The sequence below is a fragment of the Staurois parvus genome, unplaced genomic scaffold, assembly GCF_062004578.1.
Source record: "Staurois parvus isolate SC_StPar_1 unplaced genomic scaffold, SC_StPar_1.0 ptg001787l, whole genome shotgun sequence".
Lineage (NCBI taxonomy): Eukaryota > Metazoa > Chordata > Amphibia > Anura > Ranidae > Staurois > Staurois parvus.
The window spans coordinates 560001-572327 of record NW_028319583.1 but is presented as its reverse complement, the minus strand read 5'-3'; the positions used below and the strand labels follow the sequence as shown (position 1 = coordinate 572327).

General features: G+C 49.7%; 1 protein-coding gene across 3 annotated transcripts in view; it reads right to left on the bottom strand.

Annotated features, from left to right (window-relative positions):
• The window catches only part of SHISA6 (shisa family member 6), a 357053-nt gene that overhangs the window by 15833 nt on the left and 328893 nt on the right, over window positions 1-12327 (bottom strand). For all 3 annotated transcript variants that reach the window (XM_089663850.1, XM_089663848.1, XM_089663849.1), the window contains one exon: window positions 10593-10718. In XM_089663850.1, coding sequence (XP_089519976.1) covers window positions 10593-10718 — 126 coding nt within the window. The remainder of the gene's footprint in view (window positions 1-10592; window positions 10719-12327) is intronic.

Genomic DNA, 12327 nt, shown 5'->3' with positions numbered 1-12327 from the left:
CATGGGTACAGTGTTGCATGACCGCGCAATTGTCATTCAAAGTGTGATAGCGCTGAAAGCTGAACATTGGCCTGGGCAGGAAGGAGTTGTGTCAGTATCACCGTTCCTCCGTCCAACCGTTTGCCGCACTCCCTGCGTTGGCACAAACGGACGCACGCCTGAGATGGCGGCCTTCCCCAGGTGGGTTAATCGTTCGGCGGGAGAAGAAAGGCGAGAGAGCCGTCAGGCTCCTTTTGTTCCTGCGCGGCGAGGAGAACTGTAGAGGGCGGGGGGGGGGGGGGGGGGAGAAGTCATTTGGGTAAAAGCCGACAGACCGTTATTTTTAGCCGGTTCCATCAGCAACACCTGGGAGTGCGCACGGCGCCGCACCGTGGCGGCTCACACCCACACCGCGAAAAGGAGTCGAAAATTGCTCTCCGGCGCGCTGAGGAATCAAAAGCATCAAGCTGTTGTTTACTGAACGTAATAATATTTTCCATCTCGATGACTTCACATCCCGCTCCGGCACGAGGGAGGGAGAAAAAAACAAAAAAAACCCCCCCGAAAAAATGAACGCCGCCGCCGCCGCGGGGAAAAGATAAAAGCCAGCGGCGGCGTACATTAAAGAGGAACTCCGCTGTAAATGGAAACGGCTGTACAGCTATGGGGCCGGAGATACTAAGAAGATACATTGCATCCTTTTGGCTGTTACTTTGTAGCGGGAAGGTCCAACAACTTGTTAAAGGGGAACTCCGTCCCTTAAAAGAACTTGATCTTTCCTGGTCCCCCCCGCGGAAACCTGCAGTCTGGGGCAGACTGACAACTCACGGGGCCCCCAGGGCAATAGGGGATCATGGGGCCCCTGTGTCCTTGCCCAAACTAAAAAAAAGCCTATGAAAAAGGTACCAGGGGCATCTCATGGGGCCCCCTACGGACCCCGGGCCCTTGTTTCCAAATGGTCAGTCCGCCCATGGCTGCAGCATCAACAAGATCCCAGATATCAGCAGGATGTCTGTGTATGCGCACAAGATTTGCGCATACAAGATCCCAGATACCTGTAGGATGTCTGCGCATGGGCAGGGGGGATTTGCACATGTTCATCAGGGCCCTACAAAATCCCAGCACGATCTCTGTGTATGTGCACAGGATTTGCACACGTACAGCGGGCCCTACAAGGTCCCAGATACCTGCAGGATGTCTGCGCATGGGCATAGGATTTCACACATACATCAGGGCCCTACATAATCCCAGATCCCAGCAGGATGTCTGTGTATGCGCACAGGATTTGCGCACGTACTGCGAGGCCCTACAATATCCCAGATATCAGCAGGATGTCTACGCATGGGCATGGGATTTGCGCACGTACATTGAGGCCCTACAAAATCCAAGATCCCAGCAGGATCTCTGTGTATGTGCACAAGATTTGCGCACGTACTGCGGGCCCTACAAGGTCCCATATACCTGCAGAATGTCTGCGCATTGGCACAGGATTTGTGCACGTACGGCGAGGCCCTACAAGATCCCAGATACCCGCAGGATGTCTGTGCATTGGCATAGGATTTCACACGTACATCAGGGCCCTACATGATCCCAGATCCCAGCAGGATGTCTGTGTATGCGCACAGAATTTGCGCACGTACTGTGGGCCCTACAATATCCCAGATATCAGCAGGATGTCTACGCATGGGCACTGGATTTGTGCACATACGGTGAGGCCATACAAGATCCCAGGTACCCGCAGGATGACTGTGCATGGACACAGGGTTTGCGCACGTACATTGAGGCCCTACAAAATCCCAGATCCCAGCAGGAGATCTGTGTATACACACAGGATTTGCGCACGTAATTCGGGTCTGACAAGTTCCCAGATACCTGCGGGATGTCTGCGCATGAGCACGGGATTTGCACACATACTGCGAGGTCCTACAAGATCCCAGATGTCTACACATGGGTACATTTGCACATGTACAGCGGGGCCCTGCAAGATCCCAGCAGGATGTCTGTGAATGCACACATGATTTGCACATACAAGATCCCAGAAACCTGCAGGATGTCTGCACATGTGCATGTATAGCGGGGCCCTACAAAATCGCGGATCCCAGCAGGATGTCTTGTATACACACAGGACTTGCGCACGTACTTCGGGTCTGACAAGTTCCCAGATACCTTCAGGATGTCTGCGCATGGGCACGGAATTTGCGCATGTACGGCGGGGCCCTACAAGATCCCAGACACCAGCAGGTTGTCTGTGTATGCGCACGGGATTTGTGCACATACTGCGGGCCCTACAAGATCCCAGATATCAGCAGGATGTCTGCGCATTGGCACGGGATTTGCGCATGTACTGCAAGGCCCTACAAGATCCCAGATACCTGCAAGATGTCTATGCATGGGCAAGGATTTGCGAACGTATATTGGGGTCCTACAAAATCCCAGATCCGAGCAAGATGTCTGTGTATGTTCACGGGATTTGCGCATACAATATCTCAGATACCTGCAGGATGTCCGTGCAAGGGCTTTGCGCATGTACAGCAGGGCCCTACAAAATCCCAGACAGCAGCAGGATGTCTGTGTATGCGCACAGGATCTGGGCACGTACATTGGGGCCCTACAAAATCTCAGCAGGATGTCTGTGCATGTGCACAGGATTTGCGCATGTACAGCGGGGCCCTACAAGATCCCAGATCCCAGCAGTGTGTGTGCGCATGCATGAGAATCTGCAGCACATGCACAGACGTGACGCTGCTCTCTGCTAGGTATTTGGGAGAAAACAGACAGCATTCGATTCCTGTGTATGTGTGTCTGCGCATGCTTCACTGTCAGGTTCACTGTTCCCAGCCACTCTCTGATCTACAGAACACCTCCCTCTGTGTTTTGGAGAAGGTAGGAGGGGTCCTGGGGCGGACTGACCGATTGGAAACTCGGGCACTGCCCGGGGGCCCCATAAGATGCCCCTGGTACCTTTTTCATAGGCTTTTTTGAGTTTGGGCAAGGACACAGGGGCCCCATGATCCCCTATTGCCCGGGGGCCCCATGAGTTGTCAGTCCGCCCCTGGAGGGGTCTTTATTCCAAAGAATGTAACTGACAGGATGTTACCAGATTTCTGGCAGGATCAACAAGTGAAACAAAAAAAAATACTGAGGAGATTTTTTTTTTAAGTGTTTATAAAGGAGAGGGGGAAGGTGTTCTGTAGTCCTGCCCAAGAGTGAGAACACTGCACCACAATAGATATGATATAGGGAGTGAGTGCGAGTGAGTGCTGTCACCGTAGAACAGGTCTCCAGGACACCTTTCCCCTTTCCTTCATAGCACGTGTGGGAGGTGTTCTGTAGTTCATATAGAGAGCTGGCAACAATGTGACTGATAAGCTGCCATAATGACAATTTCCCTTCCTGAATTTAGAGACAGTAAAGCGCCCCTCCGGAGCGGGTCAGATGATTACATACAGTATATAGTGATTGAACACTATCACCCTAGACCAGGACTACACAACACCTTCCCCGCTCCTTTTCTTCATGTGGGGGGGGTTCTGTAGTCTATAGAAAGAGCTGGGAACAATGTAACAGGCAGAGAACACAGGCTCAAATTCTGGCAGGATCAAAAAATGAAAATAAAAATCCTGGGGGGGGGGGGAGGTGTTGTATAGTCCTGTCATAGGGTGACAACACTGTTCCTGCAGGAATACACTATAGAGAGTAAGTGTTGTCACCCGAGAACAGGACTTCAGGATAACCTCCCCCTCTCCTCCCCTTGATAACATGGGGGCAGTGTTGTCACCCTAGGAAAGGACTACAGAACACCTCCCTGGCTCAATTTCCATAGGGAGAGCTGGGAATGATGTAACTGATAAGAATGTGATACGGGCAGAGGGCATAGGTAGTTTCCCTGGAAGATTTCTGGCAGGATCCATCTGTAAAAAAAAAAATCCTGAAAATCCTGGGAGGGGTTCTGTAGTCCTGTCCTAAGGTGACAACACTGCTCCTCCATAGATGCAGTGCACTGAGTGATTTGTCACCCTAGGACAAGGCTACAGGAGACCCTCCCCTCTCCTCCATAACATAGGGGGGAGGTGTTCTGTAGTCAATGGAGATAGCTGGGAACAAAATGGATAAGCTGCCATATATGACATTGAGGGGGAGGGGTTCTGTAGTTATGTCCTAAGGTGACAACACTGCTCCTTCATAGATGCAGTACACCGAGTGACTTGTCACCCTAGGACAAGGCTTCAGGGCATCCTCCTCTATTCCTCCATAGCATAGGGGGAGGGGTTCTGTAGTTCTGTCCTAAGGTGACAACACTCCTCCTCCATACATGCAGTACACCGAGTGACTTGTCACCCTAGGACAAGGCTTCAGGACACCTTCCCCTCTCCTGCATAACATAGGAGGGAAGGTGTTCTGTAGTCCATGGAGATAGCTGGGAACAATATGATGGATCAGCTGCCATATATGACATTGAGGGGGAGGGGTTCTGTAGTTCTGTCCTAAGGTGACAACACTGCTCCTTCATAGATGCAGTACACTGAGTGATTTGCCACCCTAGGACAAGGCTTCAGGACACATTCCCCTCTCCTGCATAACATAGGAGGGAAGGTGTTCTGTAGTCCATGGAGATATCTGGGAACAATATGATGGATAAGCTGCCATATATGACATTTTTCTTCCCTGATGTCGATTAGACATTAAAGCGCCCCTCCGGAGCGGGTCAGATGATTAGTCAGCCCGATTCCCGATGCCGGGCTCAAGCAGTCGCCATGGAGACGGAGCGCGGTGCTCTCATAAATATGCGATGGCGGTTTATCGGCGCCTCGCGCTGACATTGATAAATTCTCCGGTTCCCGAGCGGCGCTGTGCTCTCCGCAGATAGGGCGTGTCACAGCAAAGTCGGGATTTGTGGTTTTGCTGATTTTTTTTTTGCTTTTTAATACTTAATTCGTGTCGGCGTCACTGAAAAGTCGCCCTAATGGCGGCACAACTCATCGTCCAGAACAGGAATCCCAACAAAGCAAACATTGTTAATGCCGACATTGAAGCTAAATATATTTTGCTGTCCTCGGCCATCAGCCATCCCCCCCTCCCCCCCATCAACCTTTCTGTTTCCATTACATACCATATTTGACACCCAGCGATGTCATCATTGGGTCTCTGTGCGTCTCTATGCAATGCAGGCAGATCATGGCTGGTGGGCAGGGCCAGCAGAGTGCTGTACATCGCTTATTAAAAATATCACAGACCCAGCGATCTCATCACTGGGTCTCTGTGCGTCTCTATGCAATGCAGGCAGATCATGGCTGGTGGGCGGGGCCAGCAGAGTGCTGTACATCGCTTATTAAAAATATCACAGACCCAGCGATCTCATCACTGGGTCTCTGTGCGTCTCTATGCAATGCAGGCAGATCATGGCTGGTGGGCAGGGCCAGCAGAGTGCTTTACATCGCTTCTTAAAAATATCACAGACCCAGCGATCTCATCACTGGGTCTCTGTATGTCTCTATGCAATGCAGGCAGATCATGGCTGGTGGGCGGGGCCAGCAGAGTGCTTTACATCGCTTCTTAAAAATATCACAGACCCAGCGATGTCATCACTGGGTCTCTGTGCTTCTCTATGCAATTCAGGCAGATCATGGCTAGTGGTCGGGGCCAGCAGGGTGCTGTACATCGCTTATTGAAAATATCACAGCACCCTGCCCTCAGTATTCCCCTCAGGAGTTCTGATGGAAGAAGTGGGAGGAGTTATGCGAATATCAAAATGCCTCGGGTGGATGTCAGTCTGGAGGAAGCAGGCTCGATATGCGTACAGAATGCTGAGCATCCATGATTGAAATTCAATGAATGAAAGGGATTGGCCAGAGACAGTCAGGCTGGGGAGGAAAGGGCTAAATGATGCTGGGTCCCTCTAGCCAGGAAATGAGGCGGGTTCTATCGGACTTGCTGCAGCTTCTAATGCACATTGTGAGCCGCTCATCGTATGCAGCGGAATCAGTCCAGGAGAGGGCCCTGTGCAGCTCTACAAGGCAGAAGGGAAGGCTGGGGGTCAGATTTAATGAGTAACTCCATTTTGGTTGAAAAAAAACCCCCAAAGAAACAAAAAAACCCAAAAAAACAAAAAAAAAAAAACCCCACAAAAACAAAAAACAAAAAAACATAAAAACAAAAAACACAAACACAAAAAACAAACACAAAAAAAACAAAAACAAACAAAAAAAAAAACAAAAAAAAAAAAAAACACAAATACAAAAAAAAACAAAAAAAAAAAAAACAAAAAACCACAAAAACAAACAAAAAAAAACAACAAAAACAAACAAACAAAAAAGCATTCCCGTCTGGGTGATCTCTGTACATTGCCGGGATTTTTACAAAGTTACAGGTTACTGGTTTCTGCTCAAAAGAAAAAAAGCCATCTGTTGTGTGCAGAGTGATGTGAATGGGAGTGGCATGATCATCGCCCTGAGCACGCTCAGTGCTCTGATGAGGAAAAGTGCAGGGTCTGCATCCCTTCAGAAGCATTTAACCCTTGGGGAGTATCTCACCAAAACTGAAAATCCTATTGCAGGGGAATCTTAGTACAGACTTCCAGGAAAATCAGGGAGCCAATCACACAAGTGGAAGATGAAATTCCTGGGGGGGGGGGGGCATTGGTATACAGAACACAGAAAATTTGTAGCTGCAGATTGGAACTGAAAGGTCAATTCTAACAGCATTCAATTACAACATGACTTGTGTAGCAATTGTATACGATATATTATATATATATATTACACACACACTGTATGTATATTTTTTAAACTTTTCCCAAGAAGGTGGAGTTACCCTTTAAGGAGTCTCTAAAACAAAACAGAAAAACAAAACCGAGAACAAAAAACACCATTACTAGGACACGCGCCTATTGCCATCTAATTACCTTTATTACTAGGATGAAAGCAACCATTTACTGGCTTCTGTTACTAGGACACAGGGCTTCTGCTGCCTGGCATCCTACTGTTGCTAGGGCACAGGTATATATTTTCACCCAGTGACTTCCGTTGCTAGGACTCAGGTTGCTACTGTTGCCTAGCTAACTTTATTGCTTGGACTCAGGTCACTACTTCGCCTACCTACCTCTGTTTCTGGGACATAGGTGGCTATTGCTGACTAGCTACCTCCGTTTCTAGGACACAGGTGGCTATTGCTGATTAGCTACTTCTATTACTAGGGCACAGGTGGCTATTGCTGACTAGCTACATCCGTTACTAGGGCACGGGTGGCTATTGCTGACTAGCTACATCCGTTACTAGGGCACGGGTGGCTATTGCTGACTAGCTACATCCGTTACTAGGGCACGGGTGGCTATTGCTGACTAGCTACATCCGTTACTAGGGCACGGGTGGCTATTGCCGACTAGCTACCTCCGTTGCTAGGACACAGGTTGCTACTGTTGCCTAGCTACCTTTATTGCTTGGACTCAGGTCACTACTTTGCCTACCTACCTCTGTTTCTAGAACACAGGTGGCTATTGCTGACTAGCTACCTCCGTTGCTAGGACAAGGTGGCTATTGCTGACTAGCTACCTCCGTTGCTAGGACAAGGTGGCTATTGCTGACTAGCTACCTCCGTTGCTAGGACACAGGTGGCTATTGCTGACTAGCTACCTCCGTTGCTAGGACAAGGTGGCTATTGCTGACTAGCTACCTCCGTTGCTAGGACAAGGTGGCTATTGCTGACTAGCTACCTCCGTTGCTAGGACACAGGTGGCTATTGCTGACTAGCTACTTCCATTACTAGGGCACAGGTGGCTATTGCTGACTAGCTACTTCCGTTGCTAGGACACAGGTTGCTACTTTATTGCTTGGACTCAGGTTGCTACTTCGCCTACCTACCTCCGTTACTGGGACACAGGTGGCTATTGCTGACTAACTACCTCCGTTTCTAGGACACAGGTGGCTATTGCTGACTAGCTACTTCTGTTGCTAGGATATAGGCAGCTACTGCTGATTAGCTATCTCCATTGCTAGGACACAGGTGCCTACTGCTGACTAACTAACTCTGTTGCTAGGGCACAAGTGGATATTGCTGACTTGCCACCCCCATTCCTAGGACACAGGTGGCTATTGCTGACTAGTTACCTCCGGGCCGGGACAAGGGGTGGGCAGGAGGCACAGGTGCCCTGGGCGCGGCGGGGATTTGTGGGGTTGTGCTAGAATAGGTGATATGAAGGGAGGGGGGGAATTTGTACTAAGAGGGTGGATTTGTGTTTGGGGGGGGGATTTGTGCTAGTAGGGATGAATGGGGGGGATTTGTGTTATGCGGGGAGATTGGGGGCGGGATTAGTAGGAGAGGGGATTTGTGCTGGGAGAGGGGGATCTGGAGTGTGTGTGGGGGGGGGGGATTTATGCTCAGAGGGACAATTTGAGGGGTGGAGGATTTGTCCTAGGAAGAGGGATTTTGGAAGGGAGAGGATTTGAGTGGGAGGGGGGATTTGTATTGGAAGAGGGGAATTTTAAATTGGGGGGAATTTTGGCTTGCAAAGGGAAGATTAGTGATCAGAATATTTTGAGGGGGAGGGAGGAGATTTTTTGCTGACACGTAATGCTCATACATTTTGGAGGGGGGCGCCATTTGGCATGTTTGCCCTGGTGCTAGATGACCTTGGCCCAGCACTACTCTCAAGGAAGCCATTTAATGCCTTCTTTTACTAGGACACATGTGGCTCCTCCTGCCTACTGTTGCTAGGACACAGATGTCTATTTCATCCCAGCGACCTCCGTTGCTAGGACACAGGCCGCTATCGATAACTAGCTACCTCAGTTGCTAGGAAGCAGGCGTCTATTTCCCCCTAGCAACCTACCTTGCTGGGACACAGACCGCTATTGCCACCCTAGCTACCTCTGTTGCTAGGACACAGGTTTCCAATGCTGCCTGGCTATCTCCGTTACTACAACACAGGCCAATACAGCTGCCTAGCAACCTCTCTTGCTAGGACACAAACCACTATTGCTGCCTAGCGACCTCCGTTGCTAGGACACAGGCTGCTAATGCTCCCTGGATACCTCCCACGGCCCTTAAGAGTTGGAGGTGACCCGATGCCGTCGCTGCGCTGTCACCAAGAGGAATAAACGACAGAAGGTGAAGAATTGGCGCACACCAAATTGGTTATTGCTAGGACATAGTGCTAGGACATCGACCGCTATTGCTGCCTAGCTACCTCTGTTGCTAGGACACAGGTTGCCAATGCTGCCTGGCTATCTCCATTACTAGAACAAAGGCCACTATTGCTGCCTAGTGACCTCCGTTGCTAGGACACAGGCTGCTAATGCCTCCTAGATACCTTTAGAGTTGGAGGTGGCCTGATGCCGTTGCTGACTGTCACCGAGAGGAATAATGACAGAAGGTGAAGAATTGGCGCACACCAAGTTGTCCATTCCTAGGACACAGACCGCTATTGATAACTAGCTACCTCAGTTGTTAGGATGCAGGCGTCTATTTCCCCCTAGCAACCTGCGTTACTAGGACATAGACTGCTATTGCCACCCTAGCTACCTCTGTTGCTAGGACTCAGGTTGCCAATGCTGCCTGGCTATCTCCATTACTAGAACACAGTCCAATACTGCTGCCTAGCAACCTCTCTTGCTTGGACACAAACCACTATTGCTGCCTAGCGACCTCCGTTGCTAGGACACAGGCTGCTAATGCCTCCTAGATACCTCTCACGGACCTTAAGAGTTGGAGGTGACCCGACGCCGTCGCTGCGCTGTCACCGAGAGGAATGATGGCAGAAGGTGAAGAATTGGAGCACACCAAATTGGTCATTGCTAGGACATAGACCGCTATTGCTGCCTAGCTACCTCTGTTGCTAGGACACAGGTTGCCAATGGTGCCTGGCTATCTCCATTACTAGAACACAGGCCACTATTGCTGCCTAGTGACCTCCGTTGCTAGGACACAGGCTGTTAATGCCTCCTAGATACCTTTAGAGTTAGCCTGATGCCGTTGCTGGGCCATCACCGAGAGGAATAATGACAGAAGGTGAAGAATTGGCGCACACCAAGTTGTCCATTCCTAGGACACAGACCGCTATTGATAACTAGCTACCTCAGTTGTTAGGATGCAGGCGTCTATTTCCCCCTAGCAACCTGCGTTGCTAGGACATAGACTGCTATTGCCGCCCTAGCTACCTCTGTTGCTAGGACACAGGTTGCCATGCTGCCTGGCTACCTCTGTTGCTAGGACACAGGTTGCCATGCTGCCTGGCTACCTCTGTTGCTAGGACACAGGTTGCCACGCTACCTGGCTATCTCCATTACTACAACACAGGCCAATACTGCTGCCTAGCAACCTCTCTTGCTTGGACACAAACCACTATTGCTGCCTAGCGACCTCTGTTGCTAGGACACAGGCTGCTAATGCCTCCTAGATACCTCTCACGGCCCTTAAGAGTTGGAGGTGACCCGCCGCCGTCGCTGCGCTGTCACTGAGAGGAATGACGGCAGAAGGTGAAGAACTGGCGCACACCAAATTGTCCGTGGGTGGAGTCATACAATGAAATGACACGGCGGACAGACTTGCACAACACGGAGCCATGAGGGTGGAATGAAATGAACGGCACCTACTTAATCGCTTGAGAGAGGAATATTTACTTGGATTGGTCTTCATGGCGGACTCGTAGGACGGCGGCAGGTGGGAGAGGTTCTGGAAGGAGCGGGAGAAGGACAGGTCATACGGCTCGGTGGCGGAGGTGAGAATGTTGTTCATACGAGGCTTTTCTGTGGAAGGAAACAAGAAGGCATCACGTGAGGATTCATGACCCAACATACACCACCAGGGCAACATACGGGACCCATCCCCCCTCAGTCATGTGACTGGAATACAGAAATCTCATACAACTCAGCTGAAAATAACTGTCACTTAAAAAAAAAAATAGAGATCCTTTTCCTGGTGTGTTAACCTTGTTAGAACTGAATAATTAAAGTGTCATTAAACCCCGGACCCTGCATTCACTATATCCGCTCTCCCCGGACCCTGCATTCACTATATCCGCTCTCCCCGGACCCTGCATTCACTATATCCGCTCTCCCCGGACCCTGCATTCACTATATCCGCTCTCCCCGGACCCTGCATTCACTATATCTGGTCTCCCCGGACCCTGCATTCACTATATCCGCTCCCCCCGGACCCTGCATTCACTATATCCGCTCTCCCCGGACCCTGCATTCACTATATCCGCTCTCCCCGGACCCTGCATTCACTATATCCGCTCTCCCCAGACCCTGCATTCACTATATCCGCTCTCCCCGGACCCTGCATTCACTATATCCGCTCTCCCCGGACCCTGCATTCACTATATCCGCTCCCCCCGGACCCTGCATTCACTATATCCGCTCTCCCCGGACCCTGCATTCACTATATCCGCTCTCCCCGGACCCTGCATTCACTATATCCGGTGTCCCCGGACCCTGCATTCACTATATCTGCTCTCCCACAGTACACAGAATATGGAAATGCAATTATTTTAGTAAATATAAACTGCTAAATACCTTTTCTCATCAGCAGTATATAGCAGTCTTGTGACTTCTATCAGTGTCCAGCAGAGCACTGGTTAAAGCTTGTAGGAGTTTTCATCCTGCTTTAGTAGGAGAGGATGCAGAACCCCTGACCCCCTGTCTGGATAGCGCTGATTTGCCCTATGCTGCTCACATGTACCCCCCCCCCAAAAAAAAAAAAAAAAACACTCTCTAGCAATGCACAACAAACTGTGCATGTGCAGCTTGCCCTCTAGACTCTGTTCTATCAGCAGATGGATTGGGACAGTCTTGTGACTTCTATCAGTGTCCAGCAGAGGATTGGTCAAAGCTTGTAGGAGGAGTTTTCATTCTCCTGTAGGAGGATGCAGAACCCCTGACCCTCTGGACAGTGCTGATCACATGAGCTTTCCCAAGAAAAAAAAAAATACTTTCTAGCAATACACACCAAAACTGAGCATGTGCAGCTTGCCCCCAAGCCTCTGTTCTATCAGGAGATATGTAGCAGATAATGGAAGAAGGGGAGGATCAGAGAAGACAGGATCAAACTGCCTTGTTACACAATGCGGATATTAGGTTCTACAGTGAGTGTAAGAAGCATGCTTTACTGTGTGTGTGTGTGTGTGTATATATATATATATATACACAGTGGGGATCGAAAGTTTGGGCACCCCAGCTAAACATTTGTATTAATGTGCATAAAGAAGCCAAGGAAAGATGGAAAAATCTCCAAAAGGCATCAAATTACAGATTAGACATTCTTATAATATGTCAACAAAAGTTAGATTTTATTTCCATCATTTACACTTTCAGAATAACAGAAAACAAAAAAATGGCGTCTGCAAAAGTTTGG